This window comes from Ambystoma mexicanum, chromosome 1p (assembly GCF_040938575.1).
Source record: "Ambystoma mexicanum isolate Mex_15411 chromosome 1p, UKY_AmexF1_1, whole genome shotgun sequence".
Taxonomy (NCBI): domain Eukaryota; kingdom Metazoa; phylum Chordata; class Amphibia; order Caudata; family Ambystomatidae; genus Ambystoma; species Ambystoma mexicanum.
Window position 1 is genome coordinate 1,194,608,063 of NC_090921.1, and position 16,191 is coordinate 1,194,624,253.

Here is a 16,191-nt window from a genome sequence, read left to right on the forward strand (position 1 = left end):
TATTATTTTCTTGTTTTTAGTATGTTTCTAGTATGTATGCCGTTTAAAAAAATATATATATATATGTTATTTTGACCTGCATTTTGGTAGAAGATCATCCTGATTCTTACTGTTTTGTGGGGATGATCCCAGTTTCATATTGTTTCTTGGCACACGTGTACACAGTCCCCAAATAAAATATTTACCATTGTTACTTGGTTTTAACATCATTTTTGATCACGTATGACCTACGTCACAGCTCTTATAGTACTATGTTTGGCCTTACCAGTTATGGGGACTGGCTGTTTTGCTCCAACCCTGGGATGGCTTACACTACTAATATGGGACTTGGGACTAGCTCATCCCTCCCTTTCAGCAGTCCTCTACCTGCCTGCCCCAACCTGGCCCTACCATCCAGCCTCTTTCTGGGGAAAAGAGAACTGAAGTATGTCTCCACAGGCAATTGGTATAGGGATTGCATGGCAGGCCCCACCCCTGAAGGTGACTTCCCGATGTGATGTGTGTCTTGGGGCTGGCTAGACTTCCCTTTTGGCCGGACCTCTCTCTGATTGTCATGACCTTACTCTGGCCAGAATGTAGTCTCCTTTAGCCTTTCTGATCTTAACTGTATGGGAGAGAAGGCCTTGTGCGATGGATGGTTGGCCGATTGTCGAGTTTCCCTCCCTAACTCAGGTCCCTCTCTCTCTCAATTGAGATAACATTCCTTTACCCTTTGAGGGGAGCCGAGTAGGCAGGCCCTGTAAGTTTTGTTGGACGGCTGTTTCTTGCTTACCTTAAAGGGGAAATAGCTCCAGAATGGCCAGCTTTAGTGGAAGTCAAAACACTGTTCTTTGATGTTGGGGAGAGTCTCATTTCCCTGATCACAGGTGTTCTCTCCTTCCCAGGTGTAATGGCTCCTTCTCTTACAGGGGCCCTAACCCTAGCTGGTACTGTGTGACTGTTCCCTGCCATGAGCTGTGGAGTATGTAGGGTTGACCAGGGAATCTTCTTCACACCACCCCTGGAGCTAACATCTGCTGGATCATGGAAGAAACCACTATCCTTGGTAGCCCCACTGGGTGTTTTCCTAGGATGAGGCATGGGACTTCATCAGATTTCAAGCTGTACAGATAATGCCCTGCCAGATATTGAGAAGGTTTCAAGTTCTTGCCTCATGTTAGTGACATGGATCTCTCCCATGTCAATCAGAGAGATATGTCCACTTGCTAGGTAGAATGTGGTATTTTATTTCATGAAGTGACAAGAATCCAGAGTTAGTACTCCAATGTTGTTTTCCTAGACTGTGTACATATAAATAATACATGGGTAACATGTTTTAACATATTGCCTAAATACGTGCACATCTTTATACATTAAATACGCCATTAGGCATTATCTGGTGAAGGCAAATAAAGTACTTTCTAAATTGGACACCTTATTTTTCCAAATTCATGTAACAGAAGAGCCTCACCTGAGGCATCCATGTCCCCCATAGACACCAGGAGCCAAGCTGAAACCAGAGAACAAAGACATACATATGAAAGGTAGCACCATAGCTTGCAGCTTTTCTAAGTGAAATATTTGGCATAAGAGATGACTCTATGTCCGACAGCATATGTGTTAATGGTACTCACCAGAAACCAGCAGTAGAATTGTGTCAGGCCCCTCCAGCATGCTGCCACCTTAAATAGGAGATCACAACGTGTATTAATAACATGTGAATAAAACAAAAAACGATTAAACAGAAAATGACACAAAGGGATGTTGTGTGAAGAATGATGTAAGATAGCATGAGGTTAGATAGTGAGGTGCACTTGGAGAGAGAGACTGGGTGGATGGTCCAACAGGGAAAGCAACGGATAGAAATAGTATCAGCAAGAAAGTGATGGAAGTAAGTGGTGGTTCTGGAGCGATAGTGAGAGAAAAAGTCTGGGCAGATAACAGAAAACATATTGGTCATGTATATTGCATGTGTGGACTATACTTTCATTCCGCATGAATTTGTGAAGGCACCAGTAAAAGGAACAAGGTAAACTTGCACATTTACAACCATACAGTTTATTTATGCTACTTTCCTATTTTGTACTGAAATAAATACTTTTCAATGTATTTCAACAGTGCTGAGGAACCACTATGTTTTATTTTATTTTGTATTTAACCTATGTATAATATGACTCTATCTTATGTTAATTTGTACATGGAAGCCTATGAAAAGGGTTGGAGATATACCAACCTTGTGTATTTTCTGATGGGAAAATTATCATACTATTACATTGTACAGATGGAGATAAAATGTATAGTTTGTACTTGCTCAGAAGCAACTGATTGCTGCACAGAGTCACATGGGTCACAAAGTTACGTTGGTTGGTGAGTTGGTTTTCCTGGGGTATGGGAGGAGGAGGGAACCTTAGCTGCTCTATGGTCTGCTCTGCTCAGTGGCAAATCTCTTTAAAAAAGGTATTTAGTTCTCTCAGAAATTTCAGAGATGTCATTTGGAGACGCCAGGCGTCTCCCCTGGCACCTATGCACCTGGACTGCTACCCCGACATTAAAAAAAAAACAAAGTTATATTTTAATTAAACTGAAGCTCATGGTCTGCGGCCAGTGGCAACCTTTATGAACTAAAGCAGAGCAGCAAACAGCATCCCACTGTTAAGAGGGAGGCATGGAAGAGAGTGGGCAGCGACCCCCCTGACAGTGGAGGGAGAAGTGCGCGAGGAACGGTGCACGGTACCAATGGACACTGGATTCCTCCACCAATCATCTTCATTGCCAATTACCATATCTTCAACACATTTTCCACCATTTAGACTGCCTCAAAGGGACTTAAATTGTTCACACATCAGTACAATATACGAATATCTTTCATCAAAGCAAGCAACAAATGCATGATTTGCTTAACGGGACATGTGGCAATGCCCCTTTCGGACACCTGTTTTGGATATAACTACAGGCCCTCACTTTTGAACCCTGCCCCCACCCCACTCCTTTTGGACACAAGTCCTGCTGGTTTGGGGACATAAACACACCCTTTCCATACAGCCTGGCCTCTCCAGGTCAAAGGTTAGATCCTAGATGTAAGTCAACATTCATACCCCAGAGTCAAGGGTCATACACTAACCCTGTTGTCAGGGTCAAACATGTAGCATCAGTTAAAAATGGAACATAGCATTGAATTCAGAACATCTTTACAAGTTACAACAGCCATCCAGACTAAAGGTGTTCTTTATTTAAACCGAAAACCACAATTCAAAATGAACATCTTGTTAAAATATGCATGCCTATAAATAATCGCATGGCCTTTCCCTCTATGCAGTCATTTGGATGGGGTCTGGTGTCACCAAATGTATGAATATTTCCACAAGCTGACATGCCATACTAGAGTGCAGACTTTACAAAAAGCCCAAAAGAACACACCCCTAGATTGAAAAAAAAATCTTTCAACGCTTAAAATTACCACAATGTTGGTGTGAAGAAAATGTATATGGGGGTGGAGAGCATGTCGCGAGTAAACTACATAGAAAGAAAATTGATGTATATCAAAATATTTCCCCATGTACATCCGAAGTAAAATACATGATGAGGAAAGGGGAGGGGCCACAATGGAGGGCAAAGAGGGTAGCGGCCAAAGGTGTTGGATTGAGGAGAGTAGAATTGCAGGGGAAAGGATCAGATCAGAGGTAGAACAGTGGTGTGTGAGAGCAGTGATGCTCCTGGTAGTGTTTTTTTTAAATCATTACATTTAAGTCGAGGAATTACTCCACAACCAGGTTTACTTTATTGCCTGGTTTTAATAGTAATTCCTACTTTACAGTGACAGACATCTAGCCTGCCTGATGTTAGGCATTTACACATTGATCAAAACCATATCACAGGATTTTTCCTTCGGCGACGCAACATCACCATTTTTTGCCACCATTTTCCTCATGCCTTTCAAACATTTCTGGAAGAGATTAAACAGACCCCTGGGATTCATACCCAACCCTGCTTTTGATAAACAATCCAACTTGTGGTTGAAAAAAACTAATTTCTTCAGGATTCATTGATGCTCCAAGTGAACATGTAGGGAATTGTGTTAACAAGCTTCAAGGTCAGGCAGGACCACTCTGGACACCTAGAAGTGTGGTCATCACCAAGAAGGTGGGTGGCAATCTTGACCCTGCCATGGTCAGCCTGATAAACTGACGAGGGCTTCATGGAACCACACAGCTCTTTTGTGTGGGCTTGCAGCTGGGGGCAGTGATTAACATACCATTAAAGGGTACTTCAAACAGCCCAAAATGGGGTCTGGCTGCAGAGATTAACAAAGGAGACAGGGAACCAAACAACCTTTTTTATATGTAACTGTGTCAACTAGATGCTAGCTCCCACCTCTCATTATCAATGGCACTGAACTGTCATGTCTGGTTCTGTTTACAGTAGGCCACCCCACAGGGATGTCATTTGTGGGTTGCTTGGTGTAGTAGTTGCATCAAGGGGGCATGGTATGAGGGGTGTGCCCTAGTGGTCTCTGCCACCAATCCTGTCTGGCCACTGTGTGACTGACCCAGATCTGCCAGACCTGCATCACAAGCACAATGTCGATAGGCGCAAGGTGACATCATTTATTTACATTAATTTGCCCTTCGCCTTTGAAGTAAACCATCTTTTGCTTCCTCAACGAAAACAAATATATATTTGGAAGGCTAGCTTAGAGGCAATGCACTTGCTTTGGGAACAAGAGGATGCAGTGCAACATGGTTTCAGGTCCAGTTCTGGCATTAAGCAAGAATTGAAGGACCAAAGAACATAATCAAATAGGTCTTTTCTAGGGGTGATGTCATGGAGCTGCTGCTGCTGTTTACATTTATAATAAAGAAAACTGCAATTACTGGACCTGCAACATATCCTTCCCTTCTAGCTTTTTAATGTTATGGAGGCTGGAACTGGAGACTTAAGATGTTGGGAGAGTGTGAGATATAATGTGTTGTAAGAGAGTTCAAATGTATTGAATGCAGATATAAGATGTTTGAGGAGGGTAATTGAGACTCACACCATTGGGGTGTTGAAGAAGGTTACTGGAGACTTAAGTTGCTATTTTGCTTGAGGTTGATGGTGTTGGGGAATGCTGGAGACCTATGTTGCTGCAGGGTGGCACTGCGTAAACATGAAGGTGTTGGACCAAGGCATCAGAGGTGTAAGGTGTTGGAGGGTGGGAGTGGGTGGCAGACATTTAAAGCTGTTGACGGAGGGCCCTTAGTGAGTCACAGTAGATGGTGGTGTGCCCGTGGTGAAAATGGTGGGGGATATTCAAGCTCTGGGTCACTGGCGGGAGTGGGCTGCTGTGCAATGGTTCACAGTGCACTATTGACAAGAACATCCGTGCGCGTATTGTCCAAGTGTAAAAGCATGAAGTGGTACAGCCTCTCATTGTCTTCTGGTTGGATTTGTGTTGGTCAGTTGCTGTTTCCAGTCTGTGGCCAGACACTTGGCAGACCCTGGATGTCTGTGCTTTAGGGTTTAGGCCTCTTTGAGATGCTCCTTGAGATGCTCTATCTGTTTAAAGTTTAACCCCTAGTGATGTACAATAGTCCAAGTTGTTGTGTTGGACGTCTGCTTACATTCACAGTAATTTGGTAATATGGGCCTATACACACTGATATTAACGCTATATATGGTGATCCATTCTTATATGAAATGTATATGATATTACAGTGATAACATAACCATATTTTTCTTAGTGTTCTGACGAACAATGCTATGTGATGCCACTTCCTTTTTTGTCAAGGGGGAAAGGTTGTGTGCCATTACTTCCTGTGATTTCACTTGGGGGGAAGGTCAAATGACATTGCTTCCTATGATGTTATCGGAAGTCAAGAGTCATCTGATGTCACTTCCGCTACCACTGGCATTTTGGTGAAATGACGTCTCTCCACATTTTTGGAGCATTTTAGCGGTGTACATGTCCGCTAGGATGTTAATCCACTGTATGAATGAGGAACAGATAAAAGGCAGTTTCCTTGTTGTTTCTTTCAGGGATTTATTAGTTGCTTATCCTGCGATATTGTGGTTTCTGGAATTGCCCAATTCTGAGTAATTCAGTGAAATACTTCCGGCAGTATTGCAAAGTATTTCTATCAGAAGTCTTACTAGTTGTAAAGCTGTTTATGTGAGTGATTTTTGAGCCAGAGCAGACATTTTGTCAACAGACAAATGCAATAGTCAAGAATGCTCACTTCCACCTCCACAGATTAAGAATAATACACTTGTAGACTGTGCTATTCAAATGGCCGGTGGAAAGGCAGGTGGAGAAAAGGGTTAGCAATGATGATACAAAAAATATCGATAGGGCTGGTTGTAAAGTGCAGGCAGGCAAATGAGTATGCCTTGTATATTGGCCTTGGCACAGCAACTCAAAAGCTATCCATTATAAATGTTTACTTCCTGCCAAAAGCCCAGGAGGCAAGGTGCTGGGGGGGAACGCTGTTATTAATAGGGGATTGTCTGTCTGGGGATTCCGAAAATAAATGTAAAAAACTGCCTAAATGATGTAAGGGGAAAAGTAGTTGCACACCTGATGCAATCTCACCTATCCGTCGAGATGAATGGCATTTGCAGGGGAGATATAGCCCCAAAATTCACATTTGAGTCAGGGGATAGAAAATCAATTACAGATTATGGAGTAGTAGAAGCACTTTCATTTATTAAAGTAAAATCATTTGAAATTGTAGAAAGACCTGAGAGCAACCTTAACCCCATGGTGATAGTGTGGCAAGGGAAAGAGGCAAGGCAGGAGGTCTTGCAGCCTATGCTGGAGATGGTTATGCTTGATAGTATAAAGAAAGTGGGGATAGCAGAGTTAGAAGACTTTTTCCAGGGACAAGAGATGCAAGGGCTGATAATGAAAATGGTCAATGAGCCCAATCATGGAAAGATTATCAAACAGTATGAAGGCATTATCGAGTATATAATGGCTAGACTTTCGAAACCCATGGCAAAAGAGCATAGCGGGCAAAAGAGAAAGCCAGAAGACACAATCTGGTTTGATGCAGAGTGTAGGGATGCGAAAAGGAGACTAAATCAGGCTGCAGGTGGTGGCAATAGCCAGGCAACGGCCCTCCATGAACAAAAATGTGCATTTAAAAAAGCTGCTGTGGAATAAGAAATATTGATTCATAGAGAAACAATGGGACCACCTACATAGGATAGTGGAAGACATTAATGTGAAGGCATTCTGGAGATTGGTGGCAAAAGGATTTTGGGATAATTAGAAGGATACTGGCTCTATTCCTTCAGACACATGGGTTGCACATTTTGAAGGAGCACTTAATGATCGAAAGGTAGATAAAAGTGATCATATTTTCCCTGTTTCCATATGGCTTTAATCTGCATGAGTCATCCGCTAAGGTAATTCCAGAAAAGCTAAATGGAGTGTATTATAGCGCACTGCTCTATGCTGATTATACAGCATTAATTGATCTCACAGAGGGGGTCTGCAGCAAAACCTACAGTATGCTGAGCAGTTTTTTAAAAACCTTAAACTGTCACTCAACCTGTCGAAAACAAAACGTGTAGTCTTCCGTAGAGGCAAATGACAGGGGAAGTGGAGCATCAATCAGGAAAGAATAGAGGAGGTGACCTCCTACAGATACCTTGGGATAATCTTTGCAAAGAATGGTCATATTTCTTGAGGAAAGTGATTGGGATTTCACCAGCGACACCGGGGGCAATAATGCACCAAGAGATGGTGGTTCCCAATATGGCATGCCAGGCACATATTCATTTCCTTCAGCACTTCCTGAAAATTCATATATATGCCACAACCAATCCCAATGTATATAATGCGCTGATGGAAATGACAAGTTTCCCTCTAAGAGGCAAATACCCATTGTGGGACATTTTTACCCATGCCAATGTGCCCCACTACATTCCTTTACCAATGGGGGAAAGAAACTGCAAAAAAAGGATGCGCTTACCCCTGTGCGTGCCAAATCTGCAAAACTGTGCATAGTTCACAAATCACAAAAGGCTGCACACCCCTGCCAGACACAGTCAAAGTTGGTGTCAAAACAGGACTATGTGCAGGAGAATGGCAGTGGGTGCTGTACCTGTCACATGAAGCAAGGCCACAGAATTGGGATAACATCCAAAAATGCCTTTAAAATGCAGCTTTCCCAATCAATTGCAACCTTCAAAGTGCTGTTTTGGTGCTAAATTCAGTCATTAAGTTAACTATTGAAATGAAAAGTGTCCTGAAAGCACAGATCTCCAGTGCAGTCAGAAGACACCAGCCTCACTGACTGACAGCAACTAAGAAATGTATTTCATGCAAAACAAATCCCAGCACTCAAAGACAGGATAATGCTGAGTTGAATGTGTGTGCTGCATAAGAAAATAAGATGTAAAAAAAAATAGTTTAAATGTGTTTCTTTTTCTTGAAGAAATTGCAAAATTCGCCTATGTAAAGCATGTTTGTGAAGGGCTTAATTCTTTTAAATGTTCAAATACCTTGTAAACTGTGTGTAGTTTTATATGTTTTCAATGAAGGACCTTAAAGTGAATTTTAAAGAAATACTGTACAAGTCTCCATATGCATGAATACAAACTACAGGTATGCATATTTTCTGTAAAGTACATGTACAATTCTTGTAGTTTCATATAAACAGATTAACTGACTTTTAGCTTGTATAATCTGTAAAATGAATTTACTGTCTTTTTTTCCATCTCCTAAAATCAACTGTCACTTACAAACCTTTATACTATTTAATTTCTTTTTACACACACATATTCAAAGCATTTTGAACTAACATATTTTAAATAAAATATATAGAGTGCATATAGTCAAACAAAAATGCATGCACACACTATGTTCAAATCTCAAACTTCAATACTTGTACAATAACATAAACATGTATTTATTTAATTACTTACTTATATTTATATAGAGCAAGCAGCCCATGACATTGAGGCACTGTTACTTGCAAGAGCTTAGTTACAGGAATAGTGGTATTCAGTGGTACATTATGAATTCCAGAAGGCATAGTAAAGATATTTTGCTTGCTACAGTTAGTCATTACAATACAGTTTATTCATTAAGAACATATGACATGTATTCAACTGGTGCAAAATATCTTATGTGAATAAGATAGTTTACATGGTTTTGAGGAAGGCGCTGAGGATGTCAATTAAAAAAATCAATGTCTAAATTAAAAACAGTGCTATGTACAAACAAAATTACTAATTTGTTTCTTTTACAATTGCAGTGAAGACCATTCTCCTGAAAACAAGCAGCTGAATTTGAAGTACAAAGAACAACTAAGAAGAAACCTGCTCATTTTAGAAAAAAAAGTAAGTTAATTACCACCATAATATTTGTATTATTACTTAAACACATTGTAAGGTTAATTCATGCTATTTCTGTGCCTAAAAATACAGATTGTGCACCATTCTGTCCAAAAATCCCCTTTTGTTAAACAGCGATTTACAGCCAGAATGGCCAACAAATTCCTATTTTTTGACACACAAATGACCCAACTCAGCCGCTAGAATTTTGATATTATATAACAAACAACTTTTCTAATTGTATAGCATTAGATTTACTATTTGTACGTCTCCACAACACTAGCTTACTTTTTTCTGTCATCTGAACCCAAGTTTAGAACCACATAAATTCAAGAATACCCATCCCTACTAGTTGTAGTTGCCCAATGCACAATCCCACACCATTACATACATGTTTATCATCTTACTCAAACACTCATGCACACAGCACACATACATTGCAGAACACCCCAACTCATACCTTCTTTATTTTTTTCAACAGACCCTAAAGAATGCCTACCAAAAATCAAGTCCGTAGAAAGCAACACAGAAGTAGAGCAAATGAAAATAAAAGTGTCCAACATAAGCATCCATCTCTAGCAGAATTTGTAAAACAAGTTGAAACAAAACAGCTAATACAGTCATTTAGTGAAACAAAAGAAGTTTCAAGTACAGAAGCTTTTCCTCCTCTATCAAAATGTAAAACGAACCAGAAAACAATTAACAAAAAATCAGCTATCACTACAGATGAAACTGCTTCTATAAATCTTGATATAGTACAAAGTAAGAATACCAAAAACAGTATTTTAGCCAAAATGTTCCGTTACAGAGTCCTTCAAAATCTTATAAAAACAGGAGAGAAACAAGGCTCAACCCTTAAAACCTATCGTAGGAAATTAATCTTAGAAGCGTTGATAGACAGTGCAATTCTTCTCAAAAGAAAGTTATTTATTTTAGTGTTAAACAAAATGAAACCACTAACAAAACTAATGACTAAATTACAAAAAAGACTTCTCAATAAACGAAATGTCAACAGAAAGAACTTCTTAAATATCTGCGGAGGTGAATGGAGTCACACTACAAGCACAGAACCATACTTTAATGAAGAAGCAAAGAAACAAAAGCAAACAAATACAATTGGAATACATAGCAGTGGTCGAGGTTATGAAAAAGTTAATAATATCATAATGGAACAAGAAATATTGCTTACAAAAATTTTCCCTGAAAACTTACAATTACCTCTCCATTCAACTGAATCAGAACTTCTAGTATGCAAATGGCCATGAGCGTCAATGTGTAACATTAACAAAAAATGTTTCAAGTCTTTACACCAATTTCTCAATCAATATGTGAAAGGCAAAGACAAAATCAAAATTAAACTACTGCAAAATATGGATACCTGTCCAGTGAGCAAGTACACAGGACTACAAGGACATTCATTGGCCTGCATTACAGGACCTACTTGTAAAACCACCTTCCATGATATCAAAAGGATATCAACACATCATTCAACTATAAGAAATCTAGTCTATAAACTGTACTATGCTAAAAGTCCTGCTTTAGCATTAGCCAATTTAAATAACATTCTTCTACATGGTACAGCAAAAGACCTACTTGAAGAAATCGACTATATCCAGAAAAGATATTTGGGAAGTGAAAGCCACTTACAGAATGAAATAGCTTTAAAGCAAATTAGCAACAATTCTATGCATGGCAACCTTTTACTACACACATATAAAAAAGAAATACTAAAATTTAAAAGTACATCAGCTGAAGTACCAAACCATGTGTGTGTATGTTGCCGCAGAACTTTTTATAAAAGTAACACAAAAACTGTAGACCTATCATACAAAACAGAAGACAATGAAGATTCTAAATGGTTTGGATTAGCTCTCTACCTTATAGCAGAAAACAAATACGAAATAACTGACCCCTTAATACTTTTCAGTTACTGCACTACAAAACTTAACAACCAAACTCCTTCACGTGCTATCACACATAATTTGGAATTAAATCCACTACCAAAACCCCTAGAACAACTTAATTTATATGAGAGCATCATAATTCAAACAGTGCACCCATTTCAAGCAATGATACGCCTTCAACCAAAAACAGCAAAATTACCTCCCTCTGAATTAGTGAAAGGTATTCGAGGAAAAGTAGTGTATTTACCATTAGATCTAAAAGAAAATGTGCACACTCTAGGAGTGCAACGTCCAATGGAGCAATCTTTAATTATGTTAGTAAATGGAGTACCTACAAAAGACACAAAAATATGGCAGCAGCTGGTAGATTTACATAAAGTTAGACAAACCTTGAAATATCTAAAAGAGAATAATGAATACTACAAAGAAATTAACATTGAAGACAAATTGAAGGATACGACTGAAATAATTCAAGAAACACAAGAAGCTGGTCAATTTGATCTCCTAGATCCTGCTACAATATCAAATACTTTAGACCATTATACAATTCATCCATTGCACTCTAATGACACCATAGAAGATGCACTAGAAACGTACCAAATGCGTCACACAAAAGGATCACCAATCAGCATATGGGGAAAAAAGTATAGAAGCACGTGCTTTTCCTTTACTCTTTCCTACTGGCAAAAGAGGAAGGTACAATGATAGACCTATTCAAATATCAGCATCAGAATACCGCTCATTATGGATGTATTCTGAAGATCCCAGATTTAGACAAAATGTGGAATACATATTCCACCTACTCTTTGAAAGTGAACTAGCAACTTTATGTTACGGAGTTGCACACACATTAAATTCAGGATCCCACTTTCAAAATATGTCAGCTACACAATTAATACAAAAAGTGCAACAAAAAGATGAGGTTTTACAATCAAATATTACAAATCTATTAGCAAATATGCGTGGTACTAAAGAGTACTGGTTTTGCCGTCATGGAGACGTACGATGTATGATCAGAAACCTTGGCCCACCCACTTGGTTTGTTACATTAATTTATCCAGAATATGCATGGAAAGATTTACATGATTTCCTACGCATATCAAACAAAAACAAAACAAACATAGATATACTAACACCTGGAGAACTTTGTTCTCTGGATACTGTTAATGTTTCAAGATATTTTCACCATCGCTTCATTGCTATGCTACACTTTATTTGCAATAAAACTGTTCCTACCCTTGGAGAAGTGCAACACTTCTTTTGGAGAAAAGAATACCAAGCCAGAGGAGCACCACATATCCACATGCTTTTATGGAATAAAGATGCTCCTAAATTTGGTCAAGACAGTGATGCCACTGTTTTACAGTTTATTGAAAAATATGTCACTTGTGAAATTCCATCAGAAGCCACAAATAGTGATCTTCATGCACAAAGTTTACAATTTCGAAGACACAAATGTGGCAAATATTGTCGTCGCAAATACAAAAACAAAGGGAAATACTACACCAAATGCCGCTTTGGTTTCCCTAGACCGGTTACAAATACAGGTCAAGTGAACAACCTCATGTCTTCAGTTAGACATAGTGTTAAAGGTAAGTCACCTAAAAATACATATTACATAAAAAGAACAGAAGAAGAAAAATATATCAATGCTTACAATGCAATCATTGCCAACTTATGGAATGCAAACATAGATGTACAGTACATTGCAGACAATTCCAGTGCAGTTGCACAATATGTTACAGCATACTTAACCAATGCAGAAAAAACAGAGCTCCAAGACCTCTGGAATGACCTCTCATCAGATAAAACAGTGTCTCAGAAATTATACAGCTTGGGCATAAAAATACTCTCCCATAGAGAATGTGGATCCTGTGAAGCAGCAGATCGTTTAACTGGTACTGCATTGTATGGCAAATCTGAAAATATAGTATGGCTAAGTCTTGGTCCTGCTAAATCTAGAAAAAGAGTTCTAAAATCATACGAAGATATAGAAACAATAGCTAAACATGATCCCAACAGCCAAGACATTTTAAAAAACAATTTATTGGACATGTACTACCCAAACAGAAGTAATACTTTGGAAACCATGTGTCTATACCACATAGCCCAAAACTTCACATACAAAAATAATATAAAACCTGATGAAAAAAAGGTAAATACAGAGTGATAAACTGTGAAGACAGTTTAGTAAAACTCACCAAACCAAATTTAATTAATCATATCAAATTGCCATTAAAGTCTCCTCAACATAAAGAACTATATTACATGACCCTGCTACAACTATCAAACCTTGGAGAAAAGAAGAAGAAATACTAGATAACTATGACACATATGAAGACGCTTTCAAAGCAAATGAAAGCACTATAACTGATGTGAACTTTACACAGTACAAAACAATGTTGCACAATGAACAGCAACACGAAGAAGAACTCCAGGTCCAACTAGATAAGAACACTCCTGACTACAACTCTTCAAACCATGGAGAAAAGAAGAAGAAATACTAGATAATTATGACTCACATGAAGATGCTTTCAAAGCAAATGAAAGCACTATAACTGATGTAAACTTTACACAGTACAAAACAATGTTGCATAATGAACAGCAACATGAAGAAGAACTCCAGGCCCAACTAGATAAGGACACTCCTGACAGTAGTCAACCTTCTGTAACAGGAAGCCAAGAACCACTGGGAGAACCACTAAGAACAAATGAGGCAGATTACCTATGACAGAAGTAGAAAACACCATGTGTCAGTATGAAGTTAAAGAAGACAACTCTACTACAATCAAAACTAAACAATGAGCAACGTAGCATTTTTCAAGAAGTAACAAAAGAAATTGCACATGGTATACAACATGAAAACAAAGAATGCACCTGCCAAAATTACAAACTTATACTACTGTACGTCAGTGGTAAAGCTGGTTCTGGCAAAACATTCCTAATCAAAATCATCAGTAAGTTCCTTCAACCATTGACTAACAACGAACTGTCAGCTGTTGTCACTGCCCCCACAGGTTTAGCGGCCTACAACATAGGCGGTGTCACTTTACACCGATTACTAATCCTGCCAGTAGAACACCAAAACAAATTACACTATTACAAACTTTCTACAGAAGCTGCAATGGAACTACGCAGAGTATTAAAACAAATGAAAATGCTACTAATAGATGAAGTGAGCATGGTGTCCAACCTAATGTTGGCTTTGATTCACCTCAGATTACAATAAGTACTCAAAACAAACTACGAAGAGCTCTTTGCAGGAAAACACATTATTGTTTTCGGAGATCTTCTACAATTGACACCAGTAAAAGGTGAGTGTATTTTTAAAACATTAGGACACAAACTCTGCCGTAAAACTGTTGGCAGCATTGGAAATGTGAACCTTTGGCAACATTTCCAATACAGAGAATTAACAGAAAACATGCAGCAATCTGCAGATCTCACTTATGCCAACATCTTAAAAAGTATTAGAGTTGGTATACTATCTAAAGCAGCACAAGCAATATTGAAAACCTGGCACATTCATGCACTTTATGGCGATAATGCATGTGCGACCAATGTTATGGAACAATTAGCCCATAAAAATGTCAATTGTATGGCCTTAATGCCAACTCTTGCAAGCTGTTTCAAATTCAATGAAATAATGTTAAATAAAGAAGCGCAAACCGATAATGGAAATTGGCACCACAGACAAACTAGATTTACATGGTATGACACTACCCATGTGTCACAACAAGACTAAATAGTTTAGAAAATTCAATCTCCAACACAGCTGGGTTGGAAAAGATATTAAAATTATCCTTAAATTGCAGAGTAATGCTTAAACGAAACCTTGAAGTGGACCAAGGACTAGTTAATGGAGCACTGGGTACAGTTGTTGGCTTTCAAACATACCCACGTGACAACAAAATTCAGTTTGTCAATATTCTCTTTGACAAACTTTCAGAAGTAAAAAGGATAGGACGCTCAACAGCTCGATTCCTTCTCTTCAAAGACATGTATGTACGCAGAGAACAATTTTCTCTAACTCTTGCATACACAGTCACCATTCATAACTCACAAGGTCTTAACGTAGACAAAGCAATGATAGACATTGGTAACACAGTCTTTAAAGAAGGCATGAGCTACGTAGCACTATCACGCTTATGTAGACTTGACGGTCTATTTCTAATCAAGTTTGATGCAAGTAAAGTAAACGCTGATATACCTTGCATTTTAGAATACAATAGACTTCGCTCACTATACACCCCCCATCTAAACACATATTCTGTTCCACAAAAAGTAAAACGTTGTAAAAGAAAACTAAATCAAACAGAAATGCAACAGGATGTCACTGCAAATCCTCCAAAGAGAGAAAAAAGAACGAAAACTTCATCAAGTACCACAAACATAAAAGAACCAATTAGGGAAAGTAAACCAGGTACTTCGTCAAAGAAGGAAGACAAACTAAAAAAAAAACAATCAGATACAGAACTACCTGGTCCATTTAAACTCTCAAATATAGTTGGAGTAAGTTGCTACGCAAATGTAGCAATGAATATTTGATTTCAATTGCCACCAATTGTTGACAACATTTACTTACACAGTAGAGACCAATTGTGTTTGCAAATGTTAGTACTTCATAGAAACGCAACAAACAATCCTGAGAACACGTACAGTGTTTATGGAATAAGACAACAATTGGACTACTGTGCTGGAATGGTTAAATTCACTATAAACTCACAGGAAGATCCACAAGAATTTCTAATGTGCTTACTACAAGTACTGGAAAATAAAAACATACCTATAAATGAAATCTTCCAGATTTCATACATGTGGAAACATACATGTACTCTCTGCAAGAATGTGACACAAGAACAAATTCCCAATCAACGCTTTGTATATATATCAATACCTAATTGTGAATCCATTCCATTTCAGCAACTTGTACAAAATGCAAACCATGGTAGATTATGTTCTACCTGCAATTCAGATAATCGCTCCA

General features: G+C 38.6%; 1 protein-coding gene across 2 annotated transcripts in view; it reads right to left on the bottom strand.

The window, feature by feature from the left end:
• The window catches only part of LOC138451498 (alpha-tectorin-like), a 1,155,342-nt gene that overhangs the window by 775,738 nt on the left and 363,413 nt on the right, over window positions 1-16,191 (bottom strand). Inside the window, exons 2-3 of one of the 2 annotated variants that reach the window (XM_069604913.1) lie at window positions 1,614-1,661; window positions 1,451-1,489 (exon numbers count right to left, since the gene is read on the bottom strand). In XM_069604913.1, coding sequence (XP_069461014.1) covers window positions 1,451-1,489; window positions 1,614-1,653 — 79 coding nt within the window. In that variant the 5' untranslated portion in view covers window positions 1,654-1,661. The remainder of the gene's footprint in view (window positions 1-1,450; window positions 1,490-1,613; window positions 1,662-16,191) is intronic. The other variant, XM_069604914.1, reaches the window with a different exon arrangement.